The 24,297-nt window shown below is 51.2% G+C and overlaps 1 protein-coding gene across 1 annotated transcript in view; it reads right to left on the reverse strand.

Annotated features, from left to right (window-relative positions):
- Positions 1–8,671: 8,671 nt before the first annotated feature.
- Positions 8,672–24,297, reverse strand: part of MBTPS1 (membrane bound transcription factor peptidase, site 1) — a 56,336-nt gene continuing 40,710 nt past the window's right edge. Inside the window, exons 13-23 of the mRNA XM_037815903.1 lie at positions 23,481–23,669; positions 22,784–22,956; positions 21,725–21,840; positions 21,022–21,178; positions 20,324–20,448; positions 19,545–19,622; positions 17,103–17,243; positions 15,366–15,497; positions 14,038–14,164; positions 10,789–10,919; positions 8,672–9,522 (exon numbers count right to left, since the gene is read on the reverse strand). Of these exons, the coding sequence (XP_037671831.1) occupies positions 9,326–9,522; positions 10,789–10,919; positions 14,038–14,164; positions 15,366–15,497; positions 17,103–17,243; positions 19,545–19,622; positions 20,324–20,448; positions 21,022–21,178; positions 21,725–21,840; positions 22,784–22,956; positions 23,481–23,669 (1,566 nt within the window). The 3' untranslated portion in view covers positions 8,672–9,325. The remainder of the gene's footprint in view (positions 9,523–10,788; positions 10,920–14,037; positions 14,165–15,365; positions 15,498–17,102; positions 17,244–19,544; positions 19,623–20,323; positions 20,449–21,021; positions 21,179–21,724; positions 21,841–22,783; positions 22,957–23,480; positions 23,670–24,297) is intronic.

Consider the following 24,297-nt stretch of genomic DNA (forward strand, 5'->3'; position numbering starts at 1 on the left):
TGCCCCCAGGCCTCCCCTCTCAGACGCCCCTTGAGGCCCCAGACTGAGGGCGGGGGCTGGGGGTGGGGAAGAGCACAGCCTCCTAGTGTGGCCCTGTCAGCTCCTTGCAGTGTGGACACTGAGCCCCGGTTTCCTCATCACAAAAGGGGTTCACGTGTCCCCCTCGCAAGGGCCGCGGGGTCTGTAAACCACCTGTGAAGCCGCGGGCCGTCAGCAGGTGCTTCACAAAGGATCGTTTCCCTCCCCGTCCCTCTTCCTTCAGTGCCAACCGGCTCCTCGCACACAAGCACTGGGGACCCACAAGCACCGGGGACCTTGTTAAATGCAACTCCCGATTCCTGGGGCCGGGAGGATGGGGTCTGGGTTTCCAACCAGCTCTGGGAGGCCGGTGCAGCCAGTCCCGGGACCGCCCTTGGAGAAGCGGATTCTCTCTCCCGGGCTGACCTTCTCCCCAAATCGGAGACGCCACCTGCAGCGGGCCCAGCTGAGATGGCCGAGGGCTGGAAACGGCCCCACCTGGGGAACGCAGGCCCGTGAGGGAAGGTCAGACCTCACGTTCAGATGGGACCTGCTCAGCTCCAGAACCCAGCCTCCCGGAACGGCAGCTCCTCTTCTCCAGCTTGAGCCCGCACGGGTGTCAGCTGCAGGGGCCATCAGGTGCAGCCTGCGGGCCCCGTCCTTGTAGTTTTGGGTTCTGGAGGTCTTGGCTGTGGTCAGAGGATTTGCATTTTTAATAACTGCTGGGTGAAGATGCCCCGTGGTGCTGCCCTCAGCCGTCAGCCCCAGGTCAGCCTCTAGAAGCTTTTTTCTAACAGTCTCAACCCCCTGACTGCTGTCACCTCCCTGCAGGCAGTTTCTGCCCTTGTGGGTTCTGCCCAGCGAGTGTTGACAGATGCTCGACCTGCATTTGTCATTTGCATTCTCAGCACTTCTGGGTGAAGCCGGTGACCATCAGCTGGGAGCCGGTGACCGTCAGCTGGGAGCCGGGACGAGGTCTTGGGCAGTGTTCGAGTTGCAGCCATGCCCCAAGGTAACCTACACCCCATTTAGCCCTCGCACCAGTTCTCTTGGGTTATCTCCACTGTCCCCACCGCACAGAGTGGGAACTGGGCTCAGGCACGTTAAGCCAGTGGCTCAGAACCTCCCAGCTGGCGAGTGACAGTCCTGGGAGGCACCCCGAGCCAGTCTCACTGCAAAGTCTGCAGTGTCGTGCTGCCCTCCTGCATCTGACAGTGCCCCGGAGAGCAAGTACTGAATGAACAAATGAGTGCAGGAATGAATGAATGGATGAATGAATGAACGGAGGGATGGAGACACAGACTCCAGAAATTCAAGGAAAAGAACTGTTGCTTGGTTTCCTCCACACATCCAGGACCTGTGTTCTCAGGCATGCAATCAGTCAGTCATTGAACAAACACAGATGGATGAAGCTCCTGCATGCCGGGCCCTGGGGATTCAGAGATGAAAGAGAAGGGCCTCTGCTCTGCAGGAGGGGACCATCCCGGGGAGGATCAAGACAAGGTCAGACAAGAATCTCAGTCCACTGGGAGAAGGGTTGGGCAGCGGAAAGGAGGGAATCAGGAGGGGCTTCCCGGAGGAGACGCCTGGGGAACTGGGCCTGGAGGCTGAGACGTTTGTGGACCAGTGAGACGGGCAGAGGAAAAGAGCTCCTGGAGACAGGGACTCCATGTAGCGGCTCAGGCCATGCTTCTGGAGAAGCCCGTAGCGTCCTGGGTTTGAGGTTCCTGGGTCTGTGGGTGGAGGCAGCAGGAAGGGTCCAGGCTGGTGAGGAGCACAGGCCATGGTCGTCTATCCAGGTTCACAGCCGTCAACACTGCACACACCCCTCCCCGGGAGGGCCAACGGGGCCCAACTCATTTACCCTGTCCCCCAAATCCGGCCTCCTGACCGCAGTGAGAAAGAAGATAAAGAGAATTTCCTTGGCGCCAGGGCCTTTGTAGCTCCTTAATCTCTGGCTTCTGCGGGCCCTGGTGGTTCCCTCATTAGCTGTCCATTAGCCGCATGACTTAGAAATCAGCCACTGGGCTGTGAAATTCCAGGCCGTGGGGAAAGCCGCTTAATTCCCAGGGCTTTGATATCCAGGGCCCAGCCTCAGGGGGCTGCATGACCTTCCCTCTGAGCACGGGCAGGCACCCCGCTGCGCTGCCATCTGTACCACCCTCAGCTCAGGCCCAGCCAGGCCTGGCACCAAGGCACCCTTAGGACCCTCTCTCTGCCACTCAATGTGGGGGGAGAGTGGGGAGGGGGATGAGGAAGCAGAGCTGGTGGCCTGCCCACTCTGCAGTGGGACCCCTCCCCAGCCAGCTGATGAAAACCCCAGATGGGAACGGTTTATGATTCTAAAGAAATCCTCTTTGTACAACACAACTGACTTTCTAAGAGGCTGGGGAGGTTCATAAGAAAAGTGAAATGGACAGTTTGATCTAGCTGTTGCAGGCACCAGATATGTTCACCTTGTCCTTTTTGCCTTGGCTGCTGGGAAGCTCGGCGCTGTATTCAGGATCTGGTTACAGGCAGTCTGGCTTAGATTTTTCTAGAATCGCTATCTCCATTTTCTCTCTGTGGCCCCTCTTTCCATCTTTTCATTGCAGGAAAACCTTGATTCTTTTTGGACGTAGATGGGGGATACAGAGGGCCATTTAGGGGGTGGAATTCGGCTAGAGACTTAGGTGGTCACCACCTCTTCCCTCTGCATCCCTCCTGCTGTCTTTCTTCCCCAAGTCCCCTCTGCTCTGGAAATCACCATGCCTGAGTTCATTTGCTTTGAAATCGAGGCCTCCGTTCTTATGGATTTCTAAAGGTCTTTTCGTGAGGCTGAGAGAAGCTGACTTGTAAATCTGGGGCTCCAGGAGGGGCCTCGGAGGTAACTCTGCCAGGTGCCCCTCAAGCTGGCGGATGGGGAGTGCCTCCAGGGACCCAGGCCTGGGCCAGGAAGCCTTCTGGGACAGCCCAGAGAGTCCCCCCTTCTCTGGAAAGCCACAGGCCCGAAAGACAGACACGACTGGCCTCGAGTCTCACACTGGGGCCCGCTCTCGGCCAGGGCTTCCTCCGGGTGCACTGGGGATGCATTCGGACACCGGTGCTGCCGGCTGGTGGCGAGGGTGCAACAGGGCAACGTGTGTGGGTGGGGGCTGCAGACTGAGCTCGCCGCTCCCCTCTCGCCTCCTTCCCAAGGGTCTCCTCCCCTTTCCAGCTGCCACCTCTTTCTATGCCCTCGTCCCCCACACTCATCCTTCCGGGGCAGCAGCAGGCGCACCAGGCAAGGTTCAGACCCAGATCCGGGGACCAGCCACGTCTCCTCTCCACTTCTTATTCTGTAAACAGGGAAGGGAGCGGGACCCACGCCTGTGGGCACGGCCAGGGGCCACATGGGAGTGGGCTTGGCACAGCACCCGTCTCGGGAGCCCAGCATACAGGAGCCACTCTTCCATTTGCCCTGTGCTTTGGGGGCTGGCACGGCCCAGCCAGGCAGGTACCCCAACTCCCCCCTCCCTGGGGCCCGAGTCGGAAGGGCTGGTTAGGAGGAGAAAGCCCCTCGGCTCCTGGAACTTTGTGCTCACATCCATCAGAACATTCTGGATGGACAGACAAGGGCCAGGTCTCAGGTCATCTTGGGTCTGGGCCTTGCTTGGGTCACCTGTGAGATGGTCTGATGACAGGTCCTACTTTGGAGGGCTGCAGGGGTGCGTGAGGAGATGCTTGCGGCACCGAAGCGGGAGGCACATGTGTGCTGTCATCAGCGAGTGTCGCCTTCCATCACGGGTCCTTTTGTGTTTTCCTTGGCTTGACCCAGAGCTTCTAGAACAGAGGTTCTTCACCTCGGCTTCCCCGATCACCCGAGGAACGGCCTGCACCAGGACCAGCCCTGGCCTCGGTCTCAGGGTGGGGGGCATCACGATTTCTTTAAAGCCCCCAAGAGCAGCTACCGTGCTGTGACGGTGGAGGGAGGACAGCTCATCCCTGCACCCCTGGCCCCCTCCCCCAGCTTCCCGCCCCGGGCCTGCCCCACCGAAGGCAGCTCAATAATCGCTGCTGGGATTTAACCCAATACACCGAGGCGTGGGGTGGAGCCTCGGCCTCAGACGCCGAGCGTGCAGGGGCAGCAACCCCTGAGGAAAGCGGGGCCAGCTCGCGGCAGGCCGAGTATCGGCCCCCAAGGGCGTCCTTGTCCATCTCCAGAACCTGTGCCTATGTTACCTGACTGGGCAAAAGGGACTTTGCAGGTGGGACGAGGTTAAGGCTTTTGAGATGGGGAGACCATCCTGGGTTAGCCGGTGGGCACAGGGGAATCACAAGCGTCCTTAGGAGAGGGAGGCGGGGCCACACACAGGGGTCACGGAGGAGAAGGCAGTGTGACGACAGAAGCAGACTGGAGCTGCGTGCTTCGGAGAAGCAGAAGGGGGCATGCACCAAGCAATGCAGGTGGCCCCTAGAAATGGGGAAAAAGGCAAGAAGTCAGAGTCTCGCCTTGGAGCCTCCAGGCAGAATCAGCCCTGCTGCCACCGGAGCCAGGTGGGACTGCTGAGGAACGACTTCCAACCCCCAGACGTGTAAGAGAATGAATGTGTGGTTTTCACCACCAGCCTCATGGCGACTTGTCACAGCAGCAGCAGGAAACCCATGCAGCTGAGCTCTGATACTGGGGCGACTCGAAGAGGCAGGGGCTAGAAGGCTGCTCCAGGCTTGGCAGCAGGGGTCTCTCCTGCAGAGCAGAGGCTGGGGGGCTTCAGGTGGGCCCAGGGGCTGCCCAAACGCACAGCCCGGGGGCCCAGGCCTGCCCAGGCCCTGCTGCCCCTCCCCTCTGGTGAGCAGTGCCCGGGAGTCCCATGCTGGGTGAAGGAAGGAGGGAATCTGAGCCTTGGCAGTGAGAGCAGCATTCTTAAGACATTCTTAGAGTTGATATTCATTCTTCCCACAAAATGCACCCAAAGGGGGAAACCCCAGGGAGGTTTCAGCAGCCAGACCCGAGGCCAAGCCACAAGGCAGAGAGCAGGGGCGGCAGCAAGCCTGGGGCCCAGGGCCAGGAGGAGCCCGTGGAGGGCTGAGCCCTGGGACTGTCAAGAGGCTGGGGCTCTCCAGTGCCAGAGGGCTTCCCCAGCCTCCAAGCCAGGGGTCCCCCGCCTTGCCTGTTCCCAAGTCTCCTGGGGAGCTTTTTAAAAATTGTGGTACCGTTTACATAGAAGTCACCATTTTAACCATTCTGAAGGGTGCAATTCAATGGCAGTTAGTCTCCCCACAGTGTGCTGCAACCATTAGCTCGATCTAGTTCCAGAACATTCTCATCCCCCCAGAAACCCCGTGCCCATTTGCATCACTCCCATTCCCTCCCCCCAGCTCCTGGCAACCACCCATTTCTCTGTTTCTATAGATTTGCCTCTTCTGGGCATTTCGTATAAATGGAAGCACACAGCAGGTGGCCTCTGGTTCTGGCTTCCTTCATTCAGCATGATGTTTTCAAGGTTCATGTAGGTTGTAGCAGGAATCAGTGCTTCATTTCTTTTTATGTCCAAGTAAAATTTCATTGTAAGGGTTGACCATGTTTTGTTCATCTGTTGATGGACACAGGTTGTTTCCACCTTTTGGCTGATGCGAACAACACTGCAATGAATATTGGTGTACAAATATCTATCCAAGTCCCTGCTTTCAATTCTTTGTGGTCTATGCGTAGGAGTGGAATTTAACCTGGGAACTTTTAAACATTTTTAGGCCCTTCCCAAGGAACGTATGCTTTGCTAACTCTGAGCTGACACCCAGGAATCTATATTTTTACACTCCCCTGCAATGCCTTGGAGTCATCATCAAATAAAATCAGTATCCTGTGTGATAATATTTATCCTGTGTAATAATATTGACCTAAATGGGTGGCACCATCCATTAAAAAAAAAAATCAGGAATTTTAATTTCTCCAGAAACTTCTATTTAATCTACATGTGAAAAAGAAGAGTCTTTTGACTATCCCAGACACAAAACTTTCATTAATGCCTAGAAATGGGCATTCTTTGCCACGGGAAAAGCGGAAGGATTACGGGTGAGCAGGGAAACCCCTCGCATCGAGAGTAAAGAGGTCAGCCAGGTCGTTGCACCTCAGTTTTCTCACCTGAGAAATGGCCGTGAGAGCATCATAGTTTGGTGAGACCAGAGAGGGCATAACGTGTGCAAAGCTTCCGCCCGGCACCAGGCAGGCGGCCGGGGCCCACGGATGAGGCTCGGTCACGGGGGAGGCAGGCTCCCTGTGCGTAGGGCCTGTTTTGTGGGCCTGCCTGGGTTCCCACAAAGTCACCTGCACTGGAGAGGCCCCTATCCGAGCACTGAAAGGACAGCTGCAGGTGCCAAGAGACCCCAGACCTTGTTCCTTACGCAGGAAGAGGGTGAGCCTCAGTTTCCCACGCTGACATCACAAGGACCACAGACTGGTTTGACTTAAACGATGAGCATTTACTGGCTCACGGTTTTGAGGCTGGAAGTCCAGAATCAAGGTGTTGGCAAGCCCTGGCTTCCTCCCTGAAGACCCGAGTCCTGGTCCGGGCCTGCTGCAGTCCTTAGGGCTCCCGGCCTGGCACCACGGCTTCCCGTCACACTCTCGCTTCACCCCATGGCCTTCTCCAACTTCTGGCTTCCAGCTGCTTCTCTCCATAAGGCCTCTGGATCAAGACCCACCCTCATTCCGCCAGCGACACCTTCACTAAGAAGGTCCTCTTTACAACGGGTTCAGAGCCACAGGAATGTGGATTAAGATAAGAATGTTTCTGACCCGGGGAACAGAATTCAACCTCCCATTGGGCAGGTCGGGGTGCCCAGCTGCAGTTCCCCTTTCCCACTGACCCCCACACAGCACCGGACATGGCTCCTGCCCGACTCCCAGGGGGAATGCTGTGGCTGAGAGTGAAACCTGGGGCCCAGCCTCGACCCTGGCCTGAGGGGTCCCCAGGAGCATTCTGGGGCTGTGGTGGTTTTGTTTGATTTTTGGTTTTTTAAACGCTATAGCTGTTCACCAGGTCAGGCAGTGAGAGTCCCCACCAGAGGGGGAAAGGAGCCCTTCAGAGCAGGGGGTCGGCATAGCCGTCACCAGGAAATGTTGGCAGCAGCTGACACCTGGGGCATGCTGGCTCCGTGTCAGGCAGGTGGCTGAGCTCAGAGAAGTGAAGGCACCTAAGGACCACAAGCGGGCCGACGTGGGGAAACTGAGTATAGAGCCCGGGGCCAGGGCTACAGCTCCACACCCACCCCGGGGAGGGTGGCATCCTCTCTAGAACATTTTTCCAGGTGCACCCAGGTTTTCCAACTTGGGCAAGGGGTGCACACCTCCAAGGCCGCCCTCCTCAGCCAGGGCATCCACACCTGGACCCCGTGTTTCCGGATCATCCCCGAGACTGAATTTCCTTCTGATGTCAGTGCACCCTGCTAAGATTCTCTTCTCCAGGCCGGATCTCACCTGCTCCTCCGCTCACATCACTGCTCCCGTGGCTTCCCCTCAAGGCCTGTCATCCCAGCCACCCACCCAGTGTGTTGCTGTCCCTTTAGAGAGAAACCATCAGAAAGGGAACCTCACGCAGAGCACAGGCTTGGCGTGACGGCGACTCGAGTTCAAATCCTGACTCCACTACTAGTCCCATGAGCCTGGGCTCTTTACTAAATAAGTACCTTAGCATGCTGGCTGGAGACAACATGAACATCCGGTTAACAACACTCGGTGCAAGCGGCCGGGGCAGGGACCTAACACCAGCACCCCAGCTCTCAGGTGGAAAGGACCCCCTCTTGCTTGTCAACCAAGCACTTCTACAAATGCAGCCACAGAAGACAGAGAAATGGCCAATAAGCACACGACAAGATCAACATCATTAGCCATCAGGGAAATGCAAATCAAACCCACTTCATACCTAACAGGATGGTTAAACTCAAACAGGTAAAACCAAGTGCTGGTGAGGGTGTGGAGAAACTGGAACTCTCATCCGCTGCTGCTGGGAAGGTAAAACAGGGCAGCCACCGTGGACAGCAGTCTGGCAGTTCCTCAGGTGATTCACCATATGGTTTCACATGGTTCCACTCCTAGGTATACACCCGAGAGAACTGAGAACTTAAGTTCATACAAAACTTGTACGCTGATGTTCACTGCAGCCTTATTCGTAACAGCCAAAAAGTAGAAGCCACCCGAATGTCCATTAACTGGGGAACGGGTCAAGTGTGGTGTGTCGGATGCAATGGATTACCATGCAGCACTAAAAAGGAATGAAGTGCTGTTACACGCTATAGCATGGAGGCACCTTGAAAATATTATGTTCAGTGACAAAAGCCAGTCACAAAGGGCCACATATTGTGTGATTTCAGAAATGCCCAGAACAGGCAAATCCAGAGACCAAAAGCAGATTCGTGGTGGCTAGGGGCTGGGGCGAGGGGGAAATGAGTACAGGGTTTCTTTTTGGGGTGATAAAAATGTTCTAGAATTAGATGGCAGTGATGGTTGCCCAAACTTGTAAGGATGCTGAAAACCACTGAACTGTTCACTTTAAAATGCTGGATTTTACAGAATGTAAATTATGTCTCAAGAATAAAACAAAAACAAAAACAAAAATTTAGAGGCTGACTCAAAACCCCATCTGGGCTGATATCAAAGAGAATCGGGAGGGGGTGAAAAACAGCGAGGCACACAAACTTCTCAGCTTCATGTAGGTAATGCATATTTATTGAAAATTTTCTTCACCGACAATGGTGAAATCAAGACCCCAAATTACAAAACATGATGGCAATTGATACTTATAAAAATAAAGCAAAGGTTTATGTTTCACAGATTTGTGCTAGTTTCCTTCAAATCCCAGTCAGTCCCTTCCATCAGAAGGGAGATAACGGAATCTGTGTTATTCCTCATCATGTAAGAGTAAAAAACGGCATTCCATTGACCAAAAAAAATAGCTTTGCTTCCAAATAGCAGAAGTCTTTAAAGTGACTTTCCCAACAATAAATATAGAAAATAGCCATTAACAAGCGTATTTTAGCTTGGTCAGTGTTGTTTGTTTAAAAAGTACATCTTTCCTCTCAGGGCCGAGGACCCCAGGCTGTCCTCCGAGCCTCCGGTGCACTCGCTGCGTGGAGTGACGTCTCCTGCGCTGACGGCCGAGTTCTCCCGCCCGGGCCCCTGGCCACAAGGTCATCGAGAGGCCCCGCGAGCCGCTGCCACGACCACGGGAGAGGAGGCCGCCGGGGAACAGCTCTCACAAACCCACAGCTGAAGCCAGACCCCTCGTGCACAGGTGGCCTCCTGTGGAGATGTCACCAGCTCACCTGCACCAAGGCCCGGAGGGCCTGACGGTCACACGGAAGGGGTCTTTGGGGGGTGGCTCTGCTGCATGAGCTGCGGGCGCTTCACCCGGGGCTTCCTCCGCTTGGGCCTGCTCTTGGCCTTGTTGATCTGAACCACGAAGAAGGCCAGGACCACCATGGCGCCCAGGAAGGCGAAGACGGGGATGGTCTGGCCCACCTCCTGGTTGTAGCGGCCAGGCATAATCCCTGCAAGAGGACACAGTGGTCAGTAACCCCCTGGGCGACAGCCTCTTTCCGAGAGTCTATTTGTTAGTAATAAATGCTAACTAATTTCATTAGCTGGGCTTGCAGGCAAAAGTAAGGATTAAATCTCAGCTAAAGCTTGACCCAGGCCCTCCAGAGCGAACAATGAAAGCCGTAGCTACGTTCTCAGTGAGCAGAGCAGAAGCTTCCTCATGGTGGGGGGGCACGGCGAGGGCCTCGCTCCCCCCACCTTCCCCTCCTCAGATAGGAGCCAGGACTGGCCGCTGTCTGTCTTGGGCATCTATAACAAGGGTGCCCACAGTCGCTTTCTGTTCCCCTAAGAAGGGAAAGTGGACAAGTCTTGGTCCTGGAGAGGAGAAGGGTTTGCTGGCGCTGTCCAAGCTGAGGGGGCTCTGGGCGTGCCCCTCTCCCTTCCGAGAACGCTCTCCACAGATGGCACATGTGCTCCAAATCTAGGAGTGGCCAGTAGAGGACCCCTGGCTTCCAAGTCAATCCAACTTTGTGACTGAGCAGCCATGGAGAGTTCCAGAACCTACCATTAGCAGTGCACCCTGCGGCCTTCAGGCAAGGCCTCAGGGTCTCGGTGGCCCGAAGGCTACAGTGCCCCTTCCTGATGCCCAGAGCTTCCGGCTAACTCCTGGAACCCATGGAAATCCCCCTCAGGACTCATCACCTTTTTGGAAGAGGGATGGGTGTCCAGAGCAAAATGGTTGCCAGTGCACTGCTGGGACGCCCTGGCACCGCTGCCCTGGTCAGGGCGAGCCTCAGGCCCCGAGTCCTGTCTGAGGAGGGAGGTGTCTCTGCCTCAGGGTGAGGGGCAGTGTCAGAGTCACAGGGGAGGCACAGCCACATTTGGCTGAGAAGCCCGGCTCAGGGAACCCTCGCCATGGGTGGGACCACGCTGTACCCCAGCCACGCAAGGACAGAGAATCGCTGGGTTGAGGGTGCAGAGGCCACGCTGGCTTCCGCCACCAGCTGGAACCAAAAGCAGGAGATGCTAGGCAAACCCCGGGGAGCATAACACGTGTGTCTTACAGCACCTTAATAAAGAGTGGGTCATTACTCTGAAAAAGCGTAAGTGTAATGCCTGCCATTAGTAAAAGAAATTCAAATTTGAAAATCTGTGTAGAATTTTCTAAGATGGACAATCAAGTTGTAATCTTTTTGGGGCAGGGGGAAGTGGTGAGAGATTACTTTGAACAAAATAGAGCATGGTTTACAGCAATAAAAAAGCCCACAGGCACTCACCTCCAGGGATGTCCCAGGCACCACTTTCTCCAGGAGACAAGGGCCTTACTTGGGGGCGATTTGATCTAAAGCTGGGTAATGCCACTTTGTCCAGGTCGATGGACAGTAACTTCTGATGTTTCCAAAGATTACTTAGGGAAATGGAGTAAAACAGAATTAAAATAAAGCAATACCTAAGAAATAGGAAGAGATTTAAAGAAAAGTGTGAAATGATATCCCCATCGATATCTCCGTAAACGCAACTGTACGAAATCATAGGGACCATTTCCAGGTCCCAAGACAGAAATGTCAAGCTCAAGTCCACACTCGGGAGAGCTCAGAGTACAGCGTTTATACTGTCACCAACCTGGGCCCACTTTCACTTCAAGCTGAAAACGTCACCAAGTTGGCCTCTGGGAGGGGCACAAGGGTGAGAGGAACCAAAGGCCCACGGGGTGACAGGGGAGTGGGCACAGGAGGCACCCCGAGGGCCGAGGGCCACGAGGACGAGAGCACTGGGGCGGCTTTCTGATGAACTCACATCACTGCAGCAGCGAGACTGCACAACCCCACCGGTAGGGAACGGGGCCAGCGGGGGCTGGGAGCCAGACGCTACCCGTGAGCTCCAGGGAACTACCACCCGAGGCAGAGTAAGACACACAGACACGTAACCAAGCAGCAGTGACGCTGGGCAGGGAAGGAGGATCACACAAAGAACGTGTGCTCTGGAAAACGCACTGTGCTAGTGACAGGAGCGCTGCCACCGCCGCGGTCCCTATTTTTAGATCTGAAGAACTCCTTCAGGCCCAGCTGCTCCGTACGCGAGGGGTGCAGAGAGCGGAGGGTGCAAACTGCAGCAGGCGGCTTGGGCGCAAGCCGAGACGAGAGCGAAGAACATGAGTGGGAAATCTGAACACTGTTCTGGCCAAAGGAAAGGGAAGGAGTAAACACTGCCTGTGCAGTATGAATCCCCTCCGTCTGCTGGTCCCTCTCTGGAAGTCGTCGGCCTGTCTGTGCTGCTCTGGCGGAGGGAGAGTGACAGGGTCCAGGCCTGCTGGTCCTGGGGCGAGGTCAGCGTGGAGGCTGGTGGCTCTTCAGGGCGGCGAGGGAGCTTTTGAATGTGGGAAAGAGATCAACCCTGTACTACCGGCTACTTCCAGCCGGATGATGGCTGAGAAAATGCCAACAAGTATCGTCATCAGTTCCATTTTATAGCATTAAACTTTACATTTGAGACTTAATCAGTCTGAAAATTAAAGTGACAACATTAAGTTATGGAACTGCTGACATTTAAGCTTTATGATTTTCCACATATGTGGCTATAATTTAATTTCAATAGGTGATATCCTGTTCTGGAATTTAATTATTTGGTGATGGCATTTTCTAGTAAGCAACTGGTGTAATAGAACCCTTGAACTATCACTGTAGGATTTCACAACACTGACGGGAAGGAACGAAGGAACCACGTCCCTGGGCATGGGTTCCTGCTGCTCTGCTACTCCTGCGATTGTCTCGAGTTCAGGCACGTGAGGCCCAACAGGGAAACGGCACAGACGTGACTTCACCTCAGGCCTACGAGCTGGAGACTCACACTTGCAACTGGGCAAGGGGATGTCCTGGATTTGAGGTTAGTCTCAAATCTCTTTTAGAGATAAAGAATATGTCTAGGTCTCTGAGGACTGAGAATAATTTCCAGCAAGATGTAAAATGCCAGATAAACGTGAGGCCTGGTGGGTGTAGCTGGAAGGAATTACTGAGTGTGATAGTAAAAATCAAATTTTAGGAGCTGTACATTAGCAACATCCTTGATGGACCAGTCCTGTAGTTGATGGATTATTTGATGTGGACAGGAGATACCAAGGACACTGTTATTTGTTTCTTAGAGTCCTGAACACCACTGTGGAGAGTAAGTGGATTTCTGGAACTTGAGCTGACACTGACTGTCCACTAAGTATGAATTGCTGCTCGTGCCTGGAATAGCAAGTCCAGTTTGAACGCTAGGATAATGGTAGGTTATAAATAAGTGGGAGATGAAAACGGAAATTTATCAGAGATTTTTCTGAACGATGGGGTGTTAACTGGAATGGAAAAGTACTCGGGAATAAAAGTTTCAGGAAGAAAACTGCTGATGAATAGACCATGTGGTGAGTCTTCTCCACTTCCACTGTTCGCTATTAAACATATTCCGAAGAAAGACGCCTGGTCATGGAGGGGTAGATCTAGTGCTTTCTGTTTATGACGACGGTGAGGCAGAAGGCTCTGTGGCCTGCCTTCATGCAGCCTCCTCCTTGTTCTACTCACAGCGTCGACCACTGTCCCCTGCCACACACACCCAGGCCACACCAACACCTGGACATCACTGAAATCCAAGCAAAGGGTACAACCTAAGGACAACCTCCTGAGGGAGAGAAGAGAGGAGGCGAGAGGGCGCTGCGTGTGGGGGTGGGGAGGGGGCGCCTCACCGGACGGCATGTTCGAGGCGTGGCTGCCTCACAAGTGGGAGGCGGTTTCCTCAGGCTCGAGCAGCAGGCACTCAAAGGAGAGGGACGGGTGACTGCCCTGACAGCTATCCCTGGGACACCGGTCACTGCTTTGCCAATCAGGAAAAGTTCCTGCTGTCCTTGCCAGAACAGGACACGGTCCTGTCCAGGCCGGGGGGCGGCAGCGAGGAGGAGAGAACTGGAGAGGCGGGACGGCCAAGCGGACCCCGCTTGCTCAGCCCCAAGAGTGAACAGCGGGAGGCAGCTATCACACGAGGTGGCCTTCACCAGGCAGGGACAGTGTGCCCGGGAAGCCAAAGGCTCAGAGGCGCACTCCCCTTGTCCAGGCCATGGCCACAGGGGCACACGTGTACTCGGGAGCCTCCGCTCCTCGGGGATGACGTAAGAAAGGACCTCCCTGTGGTTTACAGCGCTCAACACCTCAGACGGTGACGCACCTTCCAAGGGCGGTGTCAACTCCCTACCCAAATGGGTCGGTGCTGCAGTTCAAGTGCCCTCGCCCTGCTGGGTCACAGCTTTAACCCAAATCAACTGAATCAAACTGAATTCTACTAATCCAAAGCACTGTCTTCATGCAGGATACATCAAAGTAACCTTTTTCTAAAGGTCAGTATGGCGGCTCACTAATTTAAATAACCATCACAAAATGACAGGTCAGAAGATCTGATTATTCAATAATGTCTGTACAATTCCATTCTCTCATTAAAAAATAAAGTAATGAATCAAAAACGCTGCACGAAGAGTGGAAAAGCACCAGCAGAACACTGACCTGGGAGCCGTCTCGTTTAACGGCTGGGGCTTGGCCCAAGACAGGTGTGGACAGGCGGGCAGGGCCCGGGGTTTCGGATCTCCCAGGTGGGCCTCGAGAACCTTGGAGTACCGGTGAAGGTGGTTCCCTGCGGCGAGCACAGGCAGCAACAGAGGAAATCGGCACCGTTATTAAAACACGAGGGACAAGCAAGGCTTTCGCAGTTTGCCCGTTTGCCCTCCTGCCATCAGGGCCACGCTGCGGCCATTACCCTGGCTTCCAGGGGTCTTTCCCACCAGGGGCCTTCAGGACTGACCCCGGATTGGCTTCTCCGAGGCAACTTGTGTGCTCACTGCTGAGGGCGAGTGGGGAACTCAGAGCAGACTGTCCCTTTAAAATGGCCGGCAGCAGGTTGGCACTAGCGGGGGTCAACGTTCACTGACCGTCAGCTACCCACACAAGGCTCTACTCAAGGAATCAAACCTGTGTGTGCACCCTTTGCGTAAAGGTCTTTCCCTTCTGGAGTGTTTGATTTCCCAGCCCAGAGAAACAACCAACCAACCCCCAAACCAGCCAACCAAAAAACTCTGTATTTTAAAAATTCAAAACTTCTTACAGTTCTTAGATCTACACTCTCCAGTACTGACCCCACCAGCCACATGGGGCCACCAAGCAAGTGAAATGGGGTTAATGCAGGGGCTGAAACAATCATTTTTGATCCACTGGGCTAAAGTCTATTAATAAAATGAATCTGGTCTGTCTGTACTTTTTTTACATGGCTATTAGCAAATGGACAATTGCATGCGTGGCCAGCTGTGCACCATTGGAAGCACCCATCAGCTCCACTGCATAAACACCTGGGGGACCACGAGCTGTGACTTAACTTCTCTGGGTTTGTTTCTTCATCTGTAAGCTAGAAATAATAGCACCTCTTCCCTGGAGGGCAAGAAGCTTTCATGGGGTAATTTATGGAAAGCCCCAGCCTGGTGCCTGGTAAGTGCTCAAAAGCTCTCACCGGTGTTGCCCAAACCCGCCACAGCCCAGTTCCCCCACCCCACCCCAGAGAAAGCAGGGCCGTGTGCGTGAACACGAAGCCGTGGGAGGACTGACGGCTGCGCGTGCGAGCACCTGGCCCCCACAGGCTCTTGGTAGGCACCCGTTCTGTTAGAAGGGACTCAGTCAGCTGGGTCGTGGCCACTGGCTATTATCGTGCCCACAACCGTTTAAAAGAATGTCGCTGGCACATGCCAACTGGCTCCGTTTTCTGGCAAGCACGACCATTTCCTGAAGAAGCACCATGTCAGGCCTGGTCCCATCACCCTTGGCTGCAGCTCCCTCGGCCCACTCACCTTCCATCCTCTCTGGAAGGACAGAGCCCACTCCGCTGGGGGGCCGCTGCCGACTTCCAGAGTGACTGAGGCTGGGCGGCGTCACCCCATATGAGGTGTACTGAAGGAGAGCATCCAGGAGCCAAAAGCAGTCTGTGGATTTAACAAGCAGGCAGTTTAGGAATTAAGAATTTATTAAAAGGAACCTCAACATGAAAAGAAAAACAACCCCCACACGAGGGGGGAAATGGAAGGTGAACGGTTTAGGCCAAACATGTTCCACGCGCCCCTGCGAGAATCCTGCGTCCTGAAGCATGAGCAGCCAAGCCCACCCAGCCCACCATGTGCCAACACGACCGACCCTGGGCTCTGGCCCTGCTGTGGCCACCATGGGGGTGGAGAGGGCCACACCAGTGGGGAGGGTCCGTCAACTAGGGCCGGATCTAAGTCCCTGGGCTCCCAAATGCAAATGACAAAAGCAGAGAATGATCAGTTATTTTTCAGGGACTTGATGGGGAGCCTGGGGACTGCACCACGACAATGGCATTGCCCATTCCAAGAGCCCTGTGTCAGGAGACGGAGGCTGCTGTGCTGATTTTCAACCTGAAATCTTTGTTTCCATGTTGCTTCTGCCGGGTCTGCCCACCTGAAGGACCATTAACCCCAACTCGGGCTAGGCTGGACTCATGAGAGAACAAAACACCATTAAGCACTTTTCTCTCGCTGAAGAGCTCTTCTGACCCTGTGCTCAAAGCCCCTGAAAGAGCCTCAATGCTGCCGTTCGAAATTTCAGGGCTAGGATGGTCTCCTCAGGCATTTGAGATTTTAATACAGACTCTTCCCAGGAGAGCTCAAGTCTTAAAAGAAAATCTCTGTGGAAAAAAACATGAATCTTCTTACAACTTTCACATTAACCCTTTCGATTTTTAAAAAGACCAATTGCATTCTAAGGACTTACATAAAATGCCAGAAATTCAGTCAACTGCAACCTAAAATCAGAGAGAGAACACGGAGGGGGCACGACACTCTGTTCACACTTCGGGGTTATTCTCTTTTCAGTCTGGCCTCTTCACTCTGCAAATCCTAGCTTGTATCGCCCTCCCCCAGTCCTAGGTCTCCAGTGATCTGAGTTAAGAAACTAGGTTTTGTTCCTGCTTTTATTACCTTACCAGGTAAAAACATGTAATACTTTCACCACTTCATTTCCTCCTTTACAAAATGAGAAAAACAGTCTGTAACCCAGCTCACCACTGCAAACAAGGAGGAGCCTGGCGAGACAGTGACAAGAAGAGTTAGGGTAAAAAGGACTTGCCCCCCTCTCTGCCTGGCCCCCATGACAAAGGCTTGAAAAGCCGAGATTCTCCATCTGGGGGGTGCGGTCAGTGGAGGGCCTCCAGGAAACCCTGCTGGGAACAGCGGGTCAAGGTGGAGGGCGCCCCCCATGGCAGTGCCGGGGCAGTGCAGGCCACCCGAGGGGAACGCACCGGCAGGGCCGAAAGCCAGGGCAGGGTCTCTCCTGCTCACGCTGGGGAGGGTGAAGCTGGAGAAGGGCTCGCAGCCAGCAGGAGCAGTTTTGTTTTGTTTACTAAATGTGTCCAAACTGAGACACTTTTCAGAAAATCCCAAGCAAGCACAGCCGCCGGGGCATCTCCGGCTGTGTCTGCAAGACCTTCTCTCTGCCAGAGTTTGAGCAGCTCCTCGTCGGGGGCGGCAGGGAGCCCAGGCCCACCCCACCCGGGCGCCACAGCCACTTCTTACCCTTCTGGCGGTGACTGTCGTCCAAGCAGTTAGAGTCCCCGTACAGCACGATCCGGCCCCCACCCTCGGCGGGGATCTGATACAGCCCCAAAATGGGGACATTTTCAACAACTGCCGTTTCCTGCTTTAAGACCTCCAGTCCTGAAAACACAAGCACAGAAACAATGAGGAGCATGTCTGCTGAGGAACGAGTTACTTTCCAGTTACTAATTATCTTGAGATTTAATCCATTTGACAAATAAAGAATCTTAGCAAAATCTAATATTCCATCTAAACCACACCAACTTTTAGATAGGAAAACAAGGTCTTTAAATGTCATTAATTTGAGTTTTAGCAAAGCTCATTAACTCCATTCTCTTTCATTTTCACCTGAAATGGTGGAATATTTGGTTCTCAATCTTGAAACTGTTATTTCTCCCTTTTAATCCCCCAAACAACAAAAAACAACCACCCATAGCACTGTCCCCTCGTATTCTGGACTGTATTTACATGGGCAAACAGCCGGCAGCTGACACCTCCACGGGCAGAGCTCTATGCATACTTACACACAGGTTTTGTGTTTTATCACTGAAAGCTATGACAAGTTTAATTCTTAAAGCGTATGTCCAAGTAATATTTTAAAGTTTAGTTTTCAGGTACTTGTTACATCAATCTCACAAATACAAATGTCCCACCAGCAGAACCTTGGAGAGCATGCCTTCTTACCTCTATCCAAACAGAAGACACAATTTAAAATGAGTAACATATTCAAAAGTAAAAAATGAGTAAATGCCACAGGTACCTGCCTGTACCATATAACCGAGGAGGCTTTTTCCCTAAAGCAGGTGCTTTCCTCAGCACTAGAAAATGACAGACATCTTCACTGGAATCTGGTATTTGCCGTGTTAAAACATTTAAAATATCTGATCCATAAAAATGCAGCATTTCATGCTCTCTACGTGCAACCCCGCTGAGAGCTAACTGGAAGAGCAAACAAGATTTCCTTTGGAGGCGGAACAGAGCAGTGAGAAGAGGGGGGACAAGCACACTGCACTGCCACGTAGTCATGGCCTCGGGGTGTGAAGGGGTTCTGTTTCTGACAAAGGGGTCATTTCCGACCCCGTATAACCCAAATTTCCAAATTCTGACTTTGTACCCCAATTATTCAACATAAAGCCTTTTTGGAAATAAAACCCCTTAAAAGGGATTTCTAGGTAGTTAATTTTTATTTCCAGACTGTAGTATGCATCCTCCAAGCTAATTTTGATTCCCAACCCATCTGCCAAACAATGAGCCACCGGATGGTAAGAAGCCAGCAAGGAGACCCCTGTTTTTACCCACCGTGTGCACCTAGTACTGGAAATCACACCACGCTGGAGAAACCAATTTTAGGAAGAATCACTAACCCAATGTAAATTCTGCCCAGTGACTGGGCAGACATGAGTGTCTATGAGCTTCACAGACCTTTGAAACACAGATCTATTTATTGATTGACCTTGCTTTGATGAAAGGAAAAACCACTTCCAGGTAACGCAAATGGGCAGACTCTAAAAATAAATTTGCCCTTGCAGTTGCAAACACACAAGTGAGAAGTCTGGCCTTTTCATCTTTTTCAACTAATTAAACTGTCCTTAACTTCCAATTACAGACAATCGTTAACTTTAAAATGGAGGGGGCCTCTGGTTCTGCACTTCAGCCTGCAGGAGGAAATCGATACACCTCATTGCTTTTCACAAGCCCTTCGTTTTTGCTTTGTAGCATCTCACAGCTCCCGCAGGCACAAAAGTGGCATGAAATCCCAGCTCTGGAGAGCCAGGCTGTCGGAGCCACGCCCTGCGGCTGCTGCCCACTGGCCCTGCTCTCCTCCTCCCGGGGCAGGCTGACGGCTTCCTGCTCTCCTGCTGAGCAGGGACTTCTCTCTAGGCTTCCTTGGAGCAGTGAGATCTCTAAGTGAGATCATCAGAATCACAGAGCATAGAAACAGCACAATTCATAAACAGTAATAAAAAATTCAAGCAGCTTTGAAGGTATTTAAAAAGAAAAAAAAAAAAAACCACCATTAATATCCAAAAGCCCCTCTCCTGCAGGACTCAGATGTATTTTGCAGTAGTCACTACGTAGGTAGATTCAGATTATCAGCAGGAGGCTGTTTTTTCTCTCTCTCTATCTCCAGAGCCCCTACCCAAAAGTCTTGCCTCAAGAGGTACATGCAAATAATATTGCAATAAATTTAAAAGAAAATCAAAACTGCCAATGGTGCAGGGTTTCTTTTTGGGGTGATGAAAATGTTCTGGAATTAGATAGGGGTGATAGTTGCATAATGTTATAAACAAACCAAAAACCAGTGACTAGTGCACTTTGAAAGGATGAATGTTATGGTACATAAATTCAGTAAAGCTGTTATTAAAAAAAAAGAAGAAGATAAAGAAAAAAACCAAGAAGCATATGAAAGGCATTCTTTACCTTGGTCTTTAAAAGTCTGTGTTATCACTATGCCATCTTCTGGAAATTTAGCAATGCTGCACCCTGACGCATAATACACTGGAAAAGAGTTATTCCAAATAAGAACACAGAAACACAGAACACTTTTATCAATCGCTAAACATTTACCCAAAATGCATTCTTCAGAAATTATGTATTTTTAAAAAATGGTTTTTAATCTAAAGAGCTGCTATTGCCTGCCACACTTAGGCTACAGCTAATTACCTCAGAATTAAAATTTACATATATATATATTTACTGGCATAAGGTCTCACGGAGCAGGTTTTATGAGCAGAGCTGTGAGACCTGAAACAATCTAAGTCAGGACCAGAGAATAACTGATAATGATGGTCAAGATGCTCGTCTAGAAACTGGCTGCCAAAAACTTATCTGCGGGGAAACTTCTTAAACGAGAGAGGCAAAGTTATTTCATGAACAGAATTTTATAAATAACCAAGAATGTACAAGGTATTTTTCTCGTGAATACAAATAGTATATAAAAAATCTTATCAGTGGCCTCAAATTAGGAATGTTTACAGAAAATATTTTCATGTAAAAAATCTGGACAAAACTAGCGTAGTCAACACACAGCTTTACAGACACATCTTTTGAAAATACTGAATAATTCTTTCCACAGACCACAGCTTATTTAGCAACCATATCATTCAATCCCTTGGAAATATAAGACTTCAGAGATATGTCTTCTGCTCTCACAATTCTTGAAATAATGCTCCCTGTTAAGAAATAAACACAGCCCTTACTGTCATGGTTGGCCAGGGTGAAATCTCCTTCATAGAGGCCATCGCTGAAGCCCATGTTCCAAACAGACAGAAGTTCATTCAGAGCCGGGATGTTGGCTCCTCCCGTATCCGGCATCCACCACTGTCTGTGAAAGTGAAAATGAGGCGCGCGCTCTTAGTACACTAAGAACTGAAACCCCGCCGTCTGTATCTCATCTGCTCAGGACAGCACTGCATCTCTCTTCCACAATCCCGTCCACCCACACTTGAGCCACAACTGACACAAGCTGCTGCAAATGCTTCAACCCATGTGCAAAAAAACTCCAGTTAAAGCTATTTTATGACATGAAAATCAGCACTTCACCGAAAGACACCTTGTAGAACTGCTTAGCCTAGATGTGGGGATGGTAAGTGAAGAAAAGAGATGAAATAGAAACTCTAAAGAGTTTAATTCACAGGCTCTAAAGCATTTAAATGTGTATTAATTCAGTAATAGAGACGGGAGGTCAGAAAAGAATCAAATAGAACTTTAAAGGTCAAGTGTCTACGTTCAACAATATAACGAACCCTCGATGTTAACACTTAAAACCAAGAGCATTTTACTTACATTAACCGAAAAGACCACCCCACAGGTCAAATAGTCACTAAAGTATTTGCTGGGTAGAATTTAATTCCCACAAAGTCACATTTCTTATCCCAATTCCAACTCCTATCAATACCTTGTGTTTTCATCATAAAACTTTACTTTTCTCATAACGGACGTGTTGTACCAGTCACTGAAGACAATGAGTGAGAGGCCGCCATCGGTGTCCCTCCTCAGCTTGGCGATCTCCTCGGGGAAGAATTCCTCCTCGCTGTCCACCATCAGCAGGGTTCCTGGGGACACAGCACCGAGGCCTGAGAGAGTCCATCTTGGAGCAATGGGGCAGCATGGTTTCAAAATACAGCCTTTTCCTGGGGTCCGTATCTCAAGTTCTGGGCCCCTAATGTTTGGTTTGTGCCCCCTGCACCATCTCATAAGGGGTGAAAAGTAAAGGACTAGGGCTCAGCAATGCACAGGGACCCCTTAACTGTGGCCTTGTTTCCATTTGTGATGTCCAATATAAAGACTATTCACTTATTTGAGAAGGAGCAAACACAAAGCCAGAGCTTCTTTCAACTAAAAAAAAAAAAAAAGCACAAACATGCTGGGTCCCCAGTTGGTCTGAAAGTTTTGTGTTCTACTTGAACAAGACAACCATCGCCACCAATGAGGAACACACATCACACTGCAAAGCCCATTCTGACCTTCCCAAGGGCAAGAACAGACACATGCTCCCTTCCTTGGCCTCTCATTTAAAACTGTGATTCACCTTTTAAATACTTAACAAGCATACAGCTTAAGCTGAATGAATATTTGGGTAACACATCACTGTTGTTTACCATATTGATTAGCATCAAAACACGTGAAGGGAGAGCCAAGCACTTCGACAAAGTAGCCCATGCTTCTCAGATGCTGGTACATGTCCCTGAAGTTGGTGTGGATGTGGTCACCATTCCTGAAAAACAGCGAGCCATGGCATTAAGACGATCATCAAGGCCCATCCAGCCACAGAGTTAACTGTTGGGAATGCTTCTGTCTCTGAAGCGACAGAGACAACTCACCAGCAGAGAAGGCCTGGGATGTCCGCTCTGCGACCACAGAGTTGGCCTTTTCAGACCCAGTTTCTCTGGGCTGGACACATAAAAATGGATAATAACAGAAATCCATGTGCACAGCACATGCATGCACAACATAAAATAAGAAGAAACTGCTAAAAAAAACATTTTCTAAAGTGCACCGAAGCGTAACTGTAGCACGCTGCACACACATCAACTGCTAGGCACCACCTGCACTCGCCAACCCGGCGTGGCCAGCAGCCTGATGAAGGGCAGCGATGCTGCAGCACGGTTGGGCCGCAGGTGGCCACGAAGGACACACCAAGGGGGAAGCCACGTGGAAAAGTCTGAAGACATCTGAGGAGGCAGCCACCAGGGAGTGTTACACCGATCAGGACAGATTCATGTCTAAAGAAGTTTGTGCTGCCACCACATGGAGAATGGCATTTAGGATGCACGAGTGCAGTGACAGTCGTTAGGACTTACTGACACCATCCTGGCAAGAGAAGAGGACAGCTCGAACAGGGTAGGAGCAGAGATCCCAGATGCAGTTATATTTTGGAGGCAGAACTGACAAGATTTGCGGATTGGTTCAACGTGAGAAGTAGGGGGAAGAGAGAACCAAGGATGACTCGAGGTTTCTGAACTGCATAATTATTTCATTACAACTGTGATACGTTTCAAAGGAGAAATGCAGGGGGCCCTCAGAGCGTCACAAGGGACCCGTCAAGTCTAGGGCTCCGGGAGGTGTGGGCTCCAAGAGACATTGAGCAACGGCAGGTCCCAAGCAGGACCATGGCACCTGGCCCCACAGAGGAGGGCTGGCGGGCGAGAGCTGCTTACCAATCTAAAGGGTCGTTTTTCATCCGTAAATTGTCCCTGGGGAAATAGCCAGGTGGATAGCGGAGATTGTGGTACTGATCCCAGAGAACTCTCTTGCTTCGAGGAGGAGTAGGAATTATCTTCACCTTAATTGGGAGCTTCACTGTCGAAGTCTGCTCTGCACCATTTTTTGACTGGGTGGGAAAAAAAAAAATAAAAGAATCCTGAAGTGCTCCCTTTGCCCAAAAGAAGTCTCCAGGTTTTCTAATTTAAACAGTCATTTTCATTTACCAATTTACTCTAAATAATTTAATACAACAATTTCCAATAGCAACAACAGCATATAGGGACATTCAAGTGTCACAGTTAATTCCATTCAGACTCTTCTTATATTAAGAGTTAAAATGTAAGGAACTTCATTCCTAGAAACTACCAGATTAACCCTACATCCCTTTCAGAAAACATGTATTTCTGGCACCACCATTCTGAGCTTGAAACCTGGCACAAAAACAGGCAGCTGTGCTGTTGCTTAGCAACAGAGCACGAGGCACTAGCACCCCCTTCCTGAGCGAGATCTGGGAACATCACTCTGGCCTCAGGCCTCCCTCGTCACGTCAGCCAGGGGGACTTTACACCCTGACACACCTTTACTGCAGGCATTAAGCCTGCCCTTCCCCCAAAAGCTAAGAAACACCAGCCGCGGCCGGCATGTACTCACCTCCATCTCTGCTGGGGAGGACACGGTGAGCATGACGTGCCCCTGGGCAATGCCTTCCCATGAAGCTGCTTTCTTGGTGACAGAAATGGAAATGGCCAGGTAGCCCGACCAAGGCCATAACACCGAGGAGTAGGAGAAAGCCACTTCAATGTTGTCTCCATTCTGCGGCAAATAGGGCTGCCACTCGGGCTGTGGGGGAGAGGAACAAGCAGAGCTGAGGTGAAACGCTCAGGGAGAAAATGCTTGGAAACAATACGGTGTCTCAGTTCCAAAATTATGTAAATCAGTTTCTGAGAAGTTTTTCATTAAATAAGGAAAAATAAAATTTATATTCAGATAATGAGCAACTGATAACCAAAAGAGTCTATGGAATATCTGGAATATCATCTACTAGAAAAGTCTAAAAACCACTGTTTCTGACAGCTTCCAATGTTAGGGAGTCCTTATTTTCCCAATTAAAAAAAAAGTGATATAGAGTTTGACACAAACTTTTTATCTGATTTGACATAAATCCAAAACCTCAGATTTGAGGTTAGATCAATTATGCATAAAGAATCACATAAACATAAAGGAATAAAATGACAAGGATGCAAACTCCACAATCAAATTCTGAAAGCAGCGATTGGGCTGGTGGAAGTCTGGGAGATGCCCAGAGCGAGGGCTGGCTCAGGATCTGCTTGGCTGGGAGAAGGTGGCAAGAGAAGCAGGAGGAGAAGAAACTTCAACCAGCTCTTAGAATCAACCCAGCTTCCCAACTCACCAAATCACCCATTTCCCTCACAAGCCGCATGTCAAGAATCACTCCTCAAGTGAGTCA

This window comes from Choloepus didactylus, chromosome 22, assembly GCF_015220235.1.
Source record: "Choloepus didactylus isolate mChoDid1 chromosome 22, mChoDid1.pri, whole genome shotgun sequence".
In the NCBI taxonomy this organism is placed as follows: Eukaryota; Metazoa; Chordata; class Mammalia; order Pilosa; family Megalonychidae; genus Choloepus; species Choloepus didactylus.